General features: G+C 40.9%; 1 protein-coding gene across 1 annotated transcript in view; it reads right to left on the reverse strand.

The window, feature by feature from the left end:
* Nucleotides 1-3,341: 3,341 nt before the first annotated feature.
* Nucleotides 3,342-16,596, reverse strand: part of CRABP1 (cellular retinoic acid binding protein 1) — a 13,546-nt gene continuing 291 nt past the window's right edge. Inside the window, exons 2-4 of the mRNA XM_014944785.1 lie at nt 15,959-16,137; nt 13,163-13,276; nt 3,342-3,672 (exon numbers count right to left, since the gene is read on the reverse strand). Of these exons, the coding sequence (XP_014800271.1) occupies nt 3,622-3,672; nt 13,163-13,276; nt 15,959-16,137 (344 nt within the window). The 3' untranslated portion in view covers nt 3,342-3,621. The remainder of the gene's footprint in view (nt 3,673-13,162; nt 13,277-15,958; nt 16,138-16,596) is intronic.

A 16,596-nucleotide genomic window follows, 5' to 3' on the forward strand; every position in this document is an offset into this window, starting at 1 on the left:
CACCATCTAAGATAACTGTATTCTGCTAGCCTTTTGTTGAGAAATACTCTCAAATATAAATAGTAGTATGTAATAAACTCCTAGGGAAGAGTTCCCTAATGCATTCACTTATATGGTCAGAAAGATCTTAGCAACAAAGACTGTAAGTCATTTGGCACTGGCAACCTCAGAAGTCTAGCTCCTTGGGCACAGAGACTTGCAAGACAGCAGACATGCAGTGTGTGGTTATTCACACAGTGGTCAATCAGCTGCTGTCCAGACAGACTGAGCTATGTTTGTCACCATTCTGTGCTTGTAACCACTAAGCGCTTCCAGGTCAAGTGACAAAGTGCCAATTAGAACACAACAGCATGAGGGGAAGGAAGTTTGTGCTTGCTCACTGCTACACATAACTGTGAGCCAGGCTCTATCCCTGGCTCCACTCCTTGTTCCATCACAGGCCTGATTAAAAGACCTAGTGATGCAGAGAGCCTCTCTTGGATTTGAATCTGGAAGGCAATATCCATAAGATCCCTGGGGCCCTTTTCAGATACCCACATGCTATCAAGTAATCAGCAAACCATTTATGTAACCCGTAGGCGCTCCATTGTCCGGGCACCTTTGCCTATAAAACCCCCTCCCTCCTATGTGCAGTGTCTGCCTGAAGCTTTCAGGATCCTACTCTGCTAAGCAACTCTTTAACACTCAGACATTGTGAGACTAAGTTTTTGTGGATGCCAGCTATAGTTACTGTATTCTGCTTCCCTCACCTCCTTTGGGGAGGGGTGAATTCATGATTTTTTACACAAAAAGTGGATAAAACTGTCTCTGGTGGCCACCCTGGCATTGTTCAACTTCCATGTTCCCAAAGGAGCTTAATCTCAGCAAAGAAAAGGCAGGAGACAACTGCAAGGTTTTTGGCCAGTAAAATAATTCCAAATACTTGTGTGCCTAGATTTGAAGAGTTTTTAAATCCAGGAGGACTTGCAAAATGCAATTTGGCCTTTGCACTGTTTCAACAATGAGCCATAAAACTAACACCCTGGACCAATTCTAGTCTCTGTTCATATGAATTTACCCATGCGCCAGTAACTCTAATGTAACTCCATGAAAGTCAATCAAATGGTGAAGCTTCCACACTGAAATTACTAAAGAAAGGAAATTCTGTCATGCCAGACTGCAAATGAAGCTTAGGGGAACAGTTTCAGTCCTGGAAGAAAATTCCCAGAAAAAGTTCCCAGTTATGCAGGGTAGCTCATATCTCAAGAGCCTGTTTTTAATCATAACCTCTACAACCCAGTTGCACAGCTTATGCTTTACTACTTGGATAGTAGTTGCCAACTGGATGGAAAGCTGACTTGGTATTTTCCAGTTGATGGGAAAGCTTTCTGAAGGATATTTGCTTGAGAAGCACAACAGCTTAGCAAGAGCCTTCCTAGAAATGAAACACAGAAATCACTGCTTCCATTAAATGCACTCACTTGCTGTAGACAATGTGAGGTTCTTACCAATACCTTGCTGAACCCTCACAAGCCGTGCATCAGGGCTGCTTTAGACACAAGCAGAAAAGGTAATGGCTAAGAGTAGCATTTTTCTGGAATGGCAAAACAGCCCTACTATCTACTGGCTTTGGCTCTACTACTTGCCTCATCAGCTTGTACCAGCACCACCATCCACCTTCTGGGAGGTGGAGACAAAACACTCTCCAGTGTTGGTGGGCTCCTGTTGCTGTAGGGATATGGCATGTCCCAGCATGTCCTCCACCACAGGGCTATGTACTTCTCAGCCTTGATGTGGCAAGACAGAGTTTTGTCTGCATCACTGAGAAGATTTGAGTTAGCTGAGCCTGGTATTTTAATGGAATCCCTTTGGCACAGTTGATTACACATGCAGGTCCAGATACTCCTGAAATGGAATTTGTTTGAAAAAAACCAACCAACTATTTTAATTTGAATCTTAAAAGAAGATAGAAAATACAGACAGATCACTGTCATTCCCCCTTGTGGTTTCATTCTTATCAGGGGGTAGCTTCAGCTGCATCCAAAGCACAATGAACTAATTTCAGCCCATGCTTCAATGCGAGCTAACATGCAGCTTTTTTAATTGGTACCAACTGGAACAAGGTCTTGGAAACAGGGTTTGGCTTAAGGTTAAAGTGTGGAAGGGAAAGATCCCCCCTTTCAACTGCAATATTGTATCTTGAGTGCTGATGGCAGAGAAAGTGTGACCTGTCAGAGCAGAGGAGAAGGGAACATGGTATGTTTCTCTCCTGTTGTGCTGTAGCTGACACTGCAATGTATAAAACAGCAGTTTGTTTCCCATGGATGTCCCAAGATGATGAAGATTTGGACCTATTTTCCCATTCTGAATATTGAGCACGGTCCAGTCAACAGGGCATATACTCTGCTAACACTGAACCTCTTAAAAATCTTCTATCATTGGGTGACATGAAGCAGATAAATTTTTCTTGCAAAGCTTAAAGTTGATCAGATAAGCTTGGATATTGCACTGAAATAAGTGGTGGTCCTAGTCTAAATCTCCAGATACTTCCAAGGACAGAAGAGTTTCTGGTTCATTAGATGAATGTCTGTTCAGCTTGAATCTAATACTTGATAGTGCTGTGGCCAGAACTCTGAGCCAGAATAAATACATTAAATGTGGTGTTTCTTTTATTCTTGAACTACGGCCCTGGTTTGTGAAACACTTAGTTGTTCAAAGAACGAAATATTGAGTCACCATAAGTGAGAGGTGCAACAATGAGGGGGAGTGAAGCCATCAGAAGTTCTCTCTGTCGCAGGTGAGAAGGTAGAAGGAAAGCAGCTTTCCTCAGCTTTATCTTTTTATGGCCCAAACAAGTAAAGTCCGTCAGATTCTGCTGGCTCTCTGGTCGGGCCTGAGGTGATTGGGTGTGATGAGAACAAGTATTAGTCATGATCACAATGTTATTTGTCCTGTAAATACAGCTGGGTTTTGTACTTGGATAATGAGTGTCTCAACAGGGAAAGTTTGGGCATTCTTCAGAGACACAGCAGGAAAGAGGGTAAAGATCTCTCCTTGTCTTGTCTGCTGAATCACAGTCCCAGCAATCCCAGGATACAGGAATCATTCCTCAACAACACCCCCAAGGAGACAGGACAGAAAGAAGGAAAGAAGCAGAGCTGGGGGTTTGAGAGAGCAGCCTGCAGCTCTGTGAATGGCCTTGCAATTCACTCGCTCGCTCTCCTGTGCTTTGTGTTGCCCCAGGAGGCACAGTGCAAGCCAACAGCAGGGGAACTCCACACTGGCTTCAACAGAGGGTAGAAAGTGTTTCAGTCCTAACCAAAGCACTGCCGGGTTTTCTATTAAAAACACCCCAAAACGGCTGTGAGTTATGCCCAATAAGTTTAATAATTGATGAAACCATAGCAAGTGACAACTACAAAATACAAAGCAGACACGAAAAATGATGGCATAAAAGTGGGAAGGAATAGTGTCTGCGATGAAAAATGAAAGCAAAATACACTTAACAGAGGATATGGATTCAGATATAACACACAGGGTCACGTACAACACCGCATTAGTAACAGCACACACAGATACTCATTATACTGGGGATTTTCACAGTTCTCCACTTCATCCCAGAAGACAAGTAAATTGATGTTTTTACTCTCTTACATAAATTCTTGTGCACACAACATCATCAGCACCAAAGGTCTGGAAAAGAAATAGAAATCAATCAGAAGAGATGGAACCAGCAAACATTTAACACGGTTTTTAAGGTAATTTTTACTGTAGTAGCTAGTTCTACAGCAGAAATACATTTTCCTCTGTCTTTTGACAGATGTGAGTAAAGAATGAAGTCATTTTGGAAGAGGAATGCAATGTAAGTGACCTTCTTTCCAAGGCACAATGAATTTTGTCAGAATGATAAATGATGCAGAAATTCCCTTTTTCTATAGTTTCTTGGCATGCATTTATAAATAAACATGAGAAAAGAAAGAGAATTTGGAATGTACTGTTGTTATATTTAGAAATAGTTGCAACACTTTGAACTGGAAATGCTAAGGGGGGAATTCAGATGGCATGTTCAAAAATATTCTTTGATATTTGCAGGTATAAATCAGAGTAGTTCAAATGAAGTCAGGGGAGCAATGCTGAAGACCAGGAGTATGTATACCTATAACTTGTAAACATAATCCTGCTGCAAGATGTTGACACCATGCTGGGATACCAAAACCCTCTCTCCCAAGCTGTAATGTGGGCAGCATCAATCACAACCTTCTTTCAGGATACTGTGACCTTTACTAGTGAATTTTTTAACTGTGATAAGGGTCTGAAATGAGGGGAATGAGAAAAATGTAGTGGAGATGCCTACGAGATCTCACAAATGTTTGATCACTACACATCTGAAAGTCACTGACTTACTTCAGACTATGTCCCATTATCATCCTATTTCTTATACCAGATTCAGTACCTCAGAGTACCTTAATTTTCCAGATGCTCACAGTTGGTGTTATACGATGTTATACCATTGACTGAAATAGTTTCAGATATGCAATCTTGCAGTAAAGATCATCAGGGCATTCAGGCAGGACAGTGATCGTGGCAGCTGTTTGGGAGAGCCACCTAAGCCATGAAGTGTTTGTATGTAATTTCAGGTCTGGCAGGCTAAAATCTATGCAAGCAATTAAACATGAAGGAAATAATGGGCGCAAGAGCGAGGAAATACTGACTGCAAAAAACTTCATGTTCAGCTATGCTGACAGACAGTTTTGAGCTCACCACTAACAAGCTGTGAGGTGGGATGTTCGGCTGTAATAACTGCCAAGATCTCACTGAAAAATATAACTAAGACCTACCCCAGTGTGTTATGAAAATTCAGCTGGACTTTATTTGCTTTAATGCTTTCTACGCCTGTTTTGGCCAACATCTTTTTGAAAGGACTTGGCTTTAAAACTGACTCTGGCTTATATTTTGTTCACTTTATTGAGAAGAAAAGTCTGTGAGTATTTTGGAGATATAGGCTTTGCTTTTTTGCATATAAAGAGCTTATAATATCAATCTTCATATACATTTTTAGCATATACATGAAAATGTCAGAAAATGGATGCTAAAGGATACAGAGAGTTCTCCATGGCCCACAGCACCAGCTGCAAATACCCTTACGATGGCTTCCTTCAACATTTCCAAAATTATATACAAAGGCAAAATTATTTCGGCAGGAACTCTGCCAGAGAAAGCAAGACAGAGTCAAGACCATCCAGGGCTTCAGGTTGTCTGTGGAGATCAGAAGGTCACTGTGACAGGGATTGTCTTTCTATGCTACATTCCGGCATTGCTAAGCACAGTGAAGTTTGGGTCCCCTGCTGCTATTTCAACACAAATCATAAATAATAGTTAAACAGTCTTTGTGTAGTGTTCTTCAAGAGCTGGCACGGCCCCAGTCTGACAGTTGGAACTGCACAGCTCTGCAGCCACATCTTGTGATGTGAGTGGGTGCCACATCAGCCAGTTCTAATGAGAAAGGCTGCAGCAACAGTTTGCCAAAAGTCTTGTAACCTCCCTAGTAAATTTATGTCTAGGAAATTAAGAGACAAACTCCTTCCCCCAAAGCTGTGCAACAGCAGCTATTCTCACAACGGGTCAGCAGTTGTATTGAGAGGGAGCACTGCAGGGAAGAGTAGATTGAAATAGATGTGATCCATACTGCAAGTCTGTCCTAGGGTGTCACTGTAAGTCTCAGCACTTGAAATTCTGGTGTCCAGTTCTGAGACTGCGTATACACAAAGTCACAAATGGCTGTTTGTTTTGTATTTCCAACATCCAGCTCCAGCTGGATTTCTGGAACTCTTGAAAATCTCAGACAAAGGAATGTATTCCAATTGCTCTGTCAGGATAAAAATTAAGTGCAGAAAACAGGGACGTACCTGGGCAACCCAAATACATTGTAGTTTTGGTCTGTTGCTATACACAAGGATTGTCATTATTATTCCAACATGCCAGCCTCACAGTCTGCAAAGCCACTATAATTTAACACAATCATATCCTTAAATCTAGATCGTAAAGAGATAATATGCACACAAAACACAATTACAATTCCTCAGGAATACCATGTAGCCACTGGGCACTTCTCAAACAGCCAGGCATCCTTTCCTTGAAGACCCAGCTTAGGTTATGTGGCCCCTGACCTGTTTCAGGAATAAGCTGCATTTTTTAGCACTTAAATTTTATACCTTATATCCATTCAGATGATTAGTGACCTAATTCCATACTGAAGCACATAAATAAATGGCTTTGATTGTCATGGTTGTGTACATGGTTTAAATGTGGACTTACTGTAACTCGCTAGCATTGTTGATAAAACTCCACTAAATGTTGCTAAACAAAGCAAAGAGGAATGTGTTCAAACTTGCTGCATTCCTTTTCTTGTGGTTACTCACAGAAACATCTAATGTACAGCTGGGACCAAGCTCAGGGGAAGGTCCAAATCAAAAGGCTGTTACTCCTCTATCCTTCACACTGAAATCCTTGTATTCAGGGGGAGGGTGAAGCAGTTTAGTGTCTACGGTTCTAATTCTAGATTGGAAAGAAGTGATAGCTCCTGTCAGAACAAGATTTTAAAGATTTCCATAACCCAAAGGAGTAGAATGTCCTAATAAAAAGAAAGAGAGTGAGCAACCCTGGCTATTTGGTGGTGAAGTTTCAACAGAGCAGCTAAAATAAAAGCAATTCAATAATAAAATAAACTGCAATTCAAACCTAAGGAGAAGATGCAGGATTTTCAAACACCACGTACTCATCAGCTTACAAAATGCTACAAGGCAAGGCTTCTATCTAAATTCAAAATAGGATTTAAAATGTGCAATGACTGCAAATTACAGAATTGTTTTCTTCGCTTAGCTTGTCATAATCTGTAGCTAAGAGTCCAAAAGCACAGGGGGATAATCCAATAAATTGACCTCCCTCAGTTCACTCAAAACCTGATGACCACTGACATCATTAGAGATTAAAAGAGAATTACAGGGCAGTAATATATTACTGTACCAGTCAATCTGCTTTTTGAAGGCCTTCTTTATAAACATTTGCTGAGAAGCCTTTGTGATAAGTGCCTTGTGATAAGCACACAGTATAATTAGGAAGACTGTCGTTGAAACAATCACCTGGGAAAGATCACTTCTGCCAGTGTATGCAAAAATCCCCTGCTATCTGCTCATGACTGACCCACCTGGAGACACAACTTGCAAAAGACGACAGAATACATGAGCAAACAAATGGAAGAGAGAAGACATTACTGAAATGAATCCTCAGAAAAGCCTTTGTCCACATGCGAACTTCCACATTATCCAGAATAAATATATACATCTTTTGTAATAAAGGCATACAGCATATTTCCTTTCTCCTCTTGATTCCCATAATGTTTTATGAAAGAGGTTGACTCTTTGGGGCCATAGTCACAGAAGGCACAGTCCCCACTTTCAAACTTGGATATTAATAGCAAATCACTCAATATGCAACCTCACTTTCTGCAGGATATCAATCAACAGGACCATGCAAAATCACGTCATTTATCTAGGAACCTAAATGTTTGAGAACTGCTATATTATACAGTTTCCTTAAAGTCATGCAGCAAATGAACGACAGAGGTAAGAATGTGAGACAATTGTATCTCCCAGGAGTCGTCTTGAAAGCCAGTACACATCTAAGATACAACAGATATTATAAGAGGTTATATAGAGGATCGGATGCATCCAAGATGCAAATGGCTTTCGCTTCTTTCTCTGCTTATATGTTTGGAATGTGACCCAGACAAGGCTGTACTAGTGAGCAGAGGCTGCAGATCCCTCAGGCCCCCTCTAAATCAGTAAATTAAAGCATTAGGTCCATGCAGCACATACGTATGCATTATTACAGGCTCCTGAACTTTTATCAAGGCTGCTTTAATAAGGTCTGCAGCAACCCCTGCCACTGGCCTCAGTATGAGTAGACCCTCCTTTTGACAACTTATTTTATTTAAGATCACTGTCCAAAAACTACAGAAAAGTTAAACACTTAGGTAGTTTAAAGTTGTTCAATACAAGGCTTAGGCACATCACAAATCTCAGCATTCGGCTGCAAAGTATCTCTCCAAATCTCCACTGACCTTTCTCACCTACGATGTTTAATTTTAGAAGCCAGCGATATAATTTAAAAAATGTTCACTCATTCATCTAGGCTCCACAGCTGACCAGTTCTAATCAACAGCGGCATGATTTTTCTGGGGAGGGAATGTAGAATAGAAACCATGCTTGAACCCCCCCTAATGTTCTGATCTTTGACCCTTGCTATAATTGATTCTGAGAACCCCTGTGTGATACATGAACTGTGTAAAATGTGGTCTGAGGCTGTTTTTAAAGCCCCTCTTCAGTAATCATCCACTTTAAAATGTTTGCGTGTTACAGATTAAACTACAATCTATAGAGGCCTGAGTAGCTATGAAAGCAGCAATGCAGATAAAGTTTGAATAGAAATGCTTCTCATTTGAACAGCTAACATTTGGAAGCAGCATCCTTTGACTTTGTAAGAGCAGACCTTTTGTTCTTCTTACTTACACAAGTGATTGATAGCTCATTAATGTCCCTGACAAAAACACACAGCGACAGCAAAAACATTACAGAGTATAAAAGGGAAGAAAAAGCATATTAGAGTAGACTTAATCCCAGATCTTACTTTCCAGATAAGTAAGGAAAATATATATTTTTGTGTTATAATCTGATCTTGATTGCTCAAGCGCTAATTGAAGTATAGTTTATGAATGTGGAGTAGTAAATACAGATATTCTGACTCTCTGTATGCATTACAGGCTTCAAGTACAATACAATATAATCTAAAGATACAGTCAAGACAAACAAATGTGGACTTGGGCATCTATCCTTTTCACCCTCCTTTGCTTGCAATATTCCATGTATTTTTTTTTATATCTACATCATTCAGTATTTCTAAAAATGCAGCACTGAGATCCCAGCATGTGCATCAGATTAGAATAAACAGCACTGATGAAAGTAGTTTCAATGTTCTAGGACATCCACAGCACCATTTTTATAAAGCAGAGCTTATCCTTCTTCTCTTACTCAGCTAAAAGGACTCTTTTTCTAACAGGACTTTAGACCTACATCTGCCATTGTACAAGTCAAATATTATTTATGTACTAATAAAGGTAATCTCATTCTCCATGCTGCAAAGAGCTAAGGAGACCTAAAGGCAAACTTAACTGGTATCTGAAGGTAAAAAAAGCCTTTGCTAACTCAATAGTTTGTTCCCAGCGTCTGTGTACCAGGGGACATGATGTGACATGGAAGACCATCTCATTGCTCCAAGGGAATATCTTTGAAGAACATAAGGAATTCTTCTGCCAGGATGCAAGAAAGATTGATAATTATACAGTAATATGGTTTCTATTTTAGCTCTGTGGTAGTCATGACAATTCAACACTGATTTTTTTTTTTTATTATATGTGATAATAAATGAATTTTATTTAACATGCTGTGTTGTGGAGAAAAATATATTCTTCCACTAGAAAAATGTCATAATCTAATGGATCCCCTAAGCAACATTAGATCATAATTATGTGGCAAAGCTCCAACATTTATGCAGCCAGTATTAGCAGAATAAAACTCATTCCTTACCCCCTGCCTGCTGCCCCAAGCCTTCTTTCCATTCATGCCTCAGTCTAACACAGTTTACATTCCTTCTTGCAACTTTTTCCAAATGGGGTATGAGTTTTCTTGATTTCTTCTGCAAATGCATGTAATAGCTAAGAAGGGGACCCAAGATTTCTGGAAAGATTTCTTTGGACAGAGAAATAGGAGCAGAGACTGTGAGTCTAAATATCAGCCTTACAGAGTTCCTAAACTGCTACATCTCAGGCTCTGCCCCATAAAAGACAGCTTCCCAGCTGCAGACATCTAGAAGTTCACAAGAATGTGGTTTCCTTCTGCTTTTTTAAGGCACTCTGCCAGAATGTGGAAATAGGAAAAGCTTACCAAAGCACATCAGAAAGAGTAAAGGAAAAGAAAATATTTCTTAGGTAAGTAGGGAAGTTTGAGAGGTGTGAAGAGGGGAAATATTGAATGTTTGAAGTGACATTGGCAGTAAAACTGAATGAGAATGAGTTTCAGGTCCTAAAGGACCCTACTAAAACTGGGGCGGATGGAAGAAAAAAGAAAGGAGAAGACAAAGAAAGTTCTCTTCTTCACATTGTGACCTTAGTTTTGAAGAACCAAGATATAAGTGGGGGTTTTCAGACTCAGATCCAAGGAAAATTTCCAAGCAAAAGATAATCAAAGTTGAATCTTCACTGGAGTAAAGTTGAGACGAAACAGATCAAAAGTCATCACAGTCTTCTCACTAACAGCTCCTATTCCTACTTTGTTCACTCATATGGTTGAGAAATGCACCTCAGCCAGTCTCTTCAGGAGGTTTGTCTTTTAAATCCCAAATAATGATCTGGAGGGAATATTCTGGGGTTCTAAAATTAGGGGCCACAGACAAGAAAATGTAGCTTCCCTTACTGCTTTCTGTCTTCCTCCAAACAGCAGAACCCTTTGCTGCCTGCCTCCCAGAAGGGTTAAATTTGGTCACCTTAACTTCTCCAAAGGACAGGAGACCTCACACTCACCATCATTACACTTAGAAATGACTCATTGCTGAGCTTTACGGTGTCAGAAGATTTTGAACATGTTGACTCACATATTTAAAAGATTTGTATATTCAGTCTTAGCATTCAATAAAGCAAAAGAGACCATTATGCTCCAGAAAAACAGGTAGGAGAATGGAACTGCGTATCATCCTAAATAGTAAAAGACAGAGAAAATGATCTGGATCACTTGGAAGCAAGCACTATGTTTTCATAATAGCCATGGCAAAATTGTACATTGCAACCAATGAACACAGCCCCAACTTGCTGGAGAGGGGAGAGGGATCAGTCTGGGGAATCAGAAACCAGGAAAATTATTTGGGATCATGGTCAGCTGAGCATGAGTTGCAAAGAAGAGTTAATAAAGTCTTTGCATAAAAATCAGAATAATTTCAGATAAGAGTAGGGAGATGAAGTCACCACTGCACCAGGTGCTAGCCTGTTCACTAGCAAAACTGTGCAGTTCTGGTGTTCGTAGATTAGAAAAAAAATGAGAAATTGGACGGGGTTATAGAAGCGCCGAAAGAATGATTCAAAGAAAGCTTGCTTTATATTGAAGGGCTTCCAATGATTTAGCTTAACAAGTAGGTTCTTCCAAGAGGTGGCTTGCTCAGTGTTGTTATGAGAATTATTTGCAATAACAAGCTTTAGGAATATTCTTTAGGTTCTTTTATACACGGTATGTAAAGACTGGAAGTTGAATCTACACATATACAGATTAGAAATAATATGTGTATTTTAATGGCAAGGAAATTAACCAGTAAAACAACTTACCAAAAGTTGTGATTGAGTTCCTATAAATGGAAATATTTTAATAAGAAGGAAGTTCTTCTAATTTCTATCCCAATTTGAAAAATAATCAATGCAGAAAAGCTCAACATTGTATTGTACAACAGAAAAGGTTAGATGGCTTTATAATCTTTGAATCACTCTGGTTTCTTAACCAACCTCATTCTTGTTTCCCAGCTGGGTAAGTTCACATTGCTGATTGCAGGAGGTAATTGTATTATGACTGGCTTTCTTGCTTTGCTTGGAACAGTTCACTTTGTTTAACAGCTGCCTCACTAGTTTGTTGCTTAAATAACAAACTACAGAAAAGTATTGTTAGGAAGCTGGAAAAGTTATAGTTGAGAATATATTTTGTCTACTGCATTGTATATAAGGATGTGAAGCAGAGATCAAAGTACTTTGCCTCCTAAAGTTTTTTGATAATACAAAGAATTTCAGTGGTTGAGTCAAAAGAAATTATCCAGAATCAGAGTATTCATTCAAAAGAAACCAGTGTGATTTCAGTAACAGCATACACGTCCTCGTAAGGGGCGGGTGAACAGTTCCAAGATGCCTGGAATAATACTAACACCTTAAAGGCTTTTTGTTTATACTTGGGTAGGTTTGGGTCCTGTTTTTGTTTCAGATGCAATCTTAAAAACAGAGCTCCAACTGCTTTAGAGAAACACTGGGGAGGCTGTTTGTTTTTTAAAGTGCAGAGGTTTAGTTAGTGTGATAGTTTGAAATAAAACCTCCCTGCTTTGATGTTTTCTTACCCGTCACTCCAGCAGCATGTCTTCCATGCCCAACCTGATGAGGCATAACAGTCCAATCAACTGTTTATCCGGAATTCACCAGTAAGAACATGTGCAATAAAATGATTCTGAACTCAAGCTGAACTGTGCTGCTTGTAACTGGGAGAAAATGTGTCTTTATCCAGTTCTGGATATTGTTTCGTTAATATATAGAGGGGCTACTGAGGAAAGATTCAGTGACGAGAACTCAACTCTAATAGAAAGAAGTACAATATAAATAAATAAACTGCACATGATTCCTGGTGTAAATGGGAAGGCAGTTGCAGAGGTGCTGCTCAGAATGCCTACAGTAACCCTGCCGCCATACGGAAGGTCACACAGGAGTGGGGGGATGTTGGCTGACAGCAAACGTGCAAATCAGTGTATTTCTGAGAAACTCATGAAGGCAATTCTGAAAGGGATTCAGAGTTGATCAAGGAATTGGGGGAGGTGGCAGAGATGGGGGAGGAAATCTGTGTTCTTCATAGACAGAATGAGATTAGAGCATACTAACAACATGCCACATCTTTCCTGCTACACACCATGTCATTAAGTGTAAGAAGCAATGTATTATGCACATGCCTAAAAAAGAAGGTTCTGCAGAAATGAGGTCAAATGCCTTAATCTCACTTCCACCGGAGAAAGTCTGCAATAAATCAAGCAAATTCTTTGGTGGTGGTGTGAATTTACAGAGCAGAAGTGGCCCACTTGTGATTATTCTACCAGTAAAAGTATAGCAAAAGTTATAGCAATAAAAGGCAACTAAGACCCTGCATATATCTTCATTTGTTCTTACAAAAAAAAAATGTAAAAAGAAAGAAAAAAAGTGATGTATGAATTGTACTGTAGAGGATTATGAAAATGGTAGTTTTCCAGATGGATTTAAGTTCGGAAAAATAGTAAGTCATACTACATGGTAACAAAAACCTGTTAATAGAGTACATATATTGTATGGGTTCAAGGTTCTTACCAAAATCAGCTCATCATTAGCTAATTCTCGAGTCCAGTATGTTTTGGGGCCATCTCCCTCAACAAGAGTTTGTTTGCAATAGATCTTGTTTTCATTCTCCCAAGTGGCCAAACTCTGCAGGCAAGAAAACCATTAGGAATAACATTAATTATATTCCCCAGCAGCATGAGGCAGAGAGACAACAATGAGCAGTAGAAAGAGTAATTGCTGCAGTAAAGGAGCAACACATAGACAGATAAAGGCAAACGGGAAAAGACATCAGTGGAAAGTGGTGAAATCAAAATTATATTAACAACAAAGTAATTGTAAATGTGCCTTTTCAATGTAAATCCACGGTTGTTTCCAAATGAGAAAGCCACCCAGTTTTCATGAAATGCTTGATGTTGAAAAGCATAATTTAGAAACATGTGATAATGTAGTGTCTACATTCCCAAGCATCTTTGTACGCATGTGGTTTGATCTGACATGTTATTTACCACGACAGAATCCCCTTGGTGTAAAAACATCAAGAATCATATGTATCATTTTGTGGTCATAAATAATGCAGCATTTGTCACTTACAAGCTTTCACGCTATATGGCACTGTGCCAAGTTAACCGTATATTAAACACTTATTGTGCGAACAAACTAGAATAAATCACAACTAAATTACAGAAACTTTGTTAGAACTCTGGTGTTTTAAGGTTGTGGGTCCGGAGATTGAAATACCCTGGGGCATTTTTCAAAGCATTTCAATAATGACTATGAAACCAGTGAAAAATGATTAAAAAAAAACCCCAACCATTGGATTTTGTTTAGTTTCCACTAACAGGCAAGCCCTGACTCTGTTGCTTTTCATTCTAGCACTGAACTATTATTCTACATTGCAATGGAACAGCTGTGCAGAAGGATGCCTTGTAATGAATGTGCAAGTAATCGCTTTATAACTAGCACATGGGAGACATTCATTAGTCTGTGATTATATACATATACATGTGTGTGTGTGCATATGTATGCAGAAATTCAAGTTAACATTTCCCAGACTTTCCAAAGGAAAAAAAACCTTTGATTTAAAATTAGCTGTTTACTTTATAAATATTGTTTCAAAACAATAGGTTTTTTAAGCCAACAGACCATCTCAAATGGCAGTTATAGAAGCTATGCCTTGCAGTTCAGCTACATATGACTCGCTCTTTGTTTCTATGAACAATGGATCAAGTTAGTTGGCAGAACAAAACCCTCCACCCCATAAAGTGTATCAAAATCTATCACCAGTCAGCAGTTTTGCCAGATATTGCAAATTACATTCTGAAGTATTATTTTATTATCTGTCAGTTTCTGCTCTGTGGCCACATCTTGGTTATATACACACAGCAGTACAACTTATTCCTGAGAGTGGACTATAAATAATTTCACAACACATGGAAAAAATTTACTACTTCACAAAACACATTTCTTTCAGAATTTTCCAACTTTCATAGCTTACAGCCGTAATTATTGTTTTTCCATCTGCAGCAATAAATCCTGCTCTAGAAAGCGGGTCACATTTATTGTATATACATTATGCATGAAGACACTAAAATACTACTTTTGCTGAACAAGATAAATTAACAAAGCCAGCAACATTTCCTGAGCAAACTGTTAAATATACGATAACTCATCCTAGAGATCAAGTGGATGTTCTGAATGCTCACTGACTCCCAGAATCTGCCTCCCTTTTTCATAAGTTTAAATTCACAGCAATCACACTGGAGATAGTAAGTTCTGAATTTTCAGTTGCGCAAATAGTCTCAGAAGCTGGCCCGAGAATTAGCAGAGATCCTGTTTTGGCAAGTTGATTATTTCACCATCATAGGCTACTTTTAAAACTGTATTCTCATTTGGGACTACATTCTGATGCTCTCTATTCATTCTTCTTTTATAAGTCTTTTATATATACTTCTCTTATAAGTGTGAGAGTAAAGAGCCTGAGGAAAGGATAACTAAGCCGTGCCTTTGATAACTTTTTTCAAAAGATAGCTATGATCAGAGTCCAGTTCTGCAATACCCCAGATCCTACGTATCTACACCAGCGAGAAGCTGGTGTTAGATGCTGCTGACTGAAAGCCCCCTTCCACAGCCATAAAAGTGGTGACAAAGGTAGAGGAGCAGGGGCTCACACACAGAATCAAGCCCAAAACACTCCAGTGAACGCCCTGTAATGCACTTCTGCTCAAGGAGATGGTGTAATTATGGCTGGTATAACACTTGCTGAAAGTCTGTCTTACACTGTTAAAGACTTATCTGATCAGCAAACTGGAGACATGCACTTGCAAGGGAATGGAAGAGGATTTCAGCCCCAGACTACCAACAGGCTGCAAGCTGATTCCGTTTAGGACAAAAGTTATGTCCAGTTTGTGCACTAAATCCTGACTCTTGAGGTCTCTCTTGCTCCACCATTCCCCATGTTCCCATCAAGGTCAGAGGTTGGGGAGAGCTTTCACTGCAGCTGAGGTCTCCAGGGGAGAGGAAAGCAAAAAGAGGTGGACAAAACCCTGGCAGCCAAGGAGCTGGCAAGCGGATACTTGAACTCTGTCTTTGGGACCTGCCATGCTCTGTTACCTTCAGATTTCAGTTTTATCCTGCAAGAGGGAGAATGTCAGATAAGACATAAGAGGAACGGTGACCACCAAGAACCCCCAAAAAGTGTTTCTGGAAAGAAGGTGGAGAGCAGCAATGCCACTGTCTGGGGACAGTGGCAGCAGATGTGTTTGTCCTGTCTAAAAAGAACTTGGTAACACACACACATACGCACACACACCCCAGCTCTCCTCCTACCCTGCACTTTCGTCCATCCACCGTCTCCTCCTCAAAGCTCTCCCCGATTTTGAAATTGATCTCGGTGGTACGGACAGTGGTGGAAGTTTTGATGTAGAACTGGTCTCCATCCTGGCGGATCTCCACGTGGGGTTTGGAGGCGGCAGCAACCGCCACCTTCCTGAGCATGGCATTGACACCTGGGCGAAGCGGGGAGGAAGCAGAGCTTGAAGCCACCAGCCGTGCCCGGGGCTGAGCTCCCCCAGCACCACGCGGACGGAGCGGGGGTGAGAGGCCGGCGCTGCCCCGGGGCACGGCGCGCAGCCCTCCGGCGGGGATCCGCGCAGCCCGGCGCCGGCAGGTAGCTGCGGCTCTCCGGCAGGCTCTGCACGGACGGCAAACGCGGGGTTTAGCGAGGATCCCCGGGGCAGGAGCCGCAGGGCCGGCGGTAGCCCGGATTCCCGGGGCAGGAGGCGCAGGACCACCGGCAGCCCGGACCCCCGGGCAGGACCGCCGGCGTTCGCAGGTGAAGGCTCTGCCCGTGCCGCGCCTGCCATCGCCCCTCGCCGGGCAGGACTCGCAGCCTTCCCCCGCACGGAGCTCTCCCGGGTGCCTGGCCCTGGAGGGCACCGGGCACCGGAGCGCGGCTCCGGCTGCAG

The sequence above is a fragment of the Calidris pugnax genome, unplaced genomic scaffold, assembly GCF_001431845.1.
Source record: "Calidris pugnax isolate Ruff unplaced genomic scaffold, ASM143184v1 scaffold70, whole genome shotgun sequence".
NCBI classification, from domain to species: domain Eukaryota; kingdom Metazoa; phylum Chordata; class Aves; order Charadriiformes; family Scolopacidae; genus Calidris; species Calidris pugnax.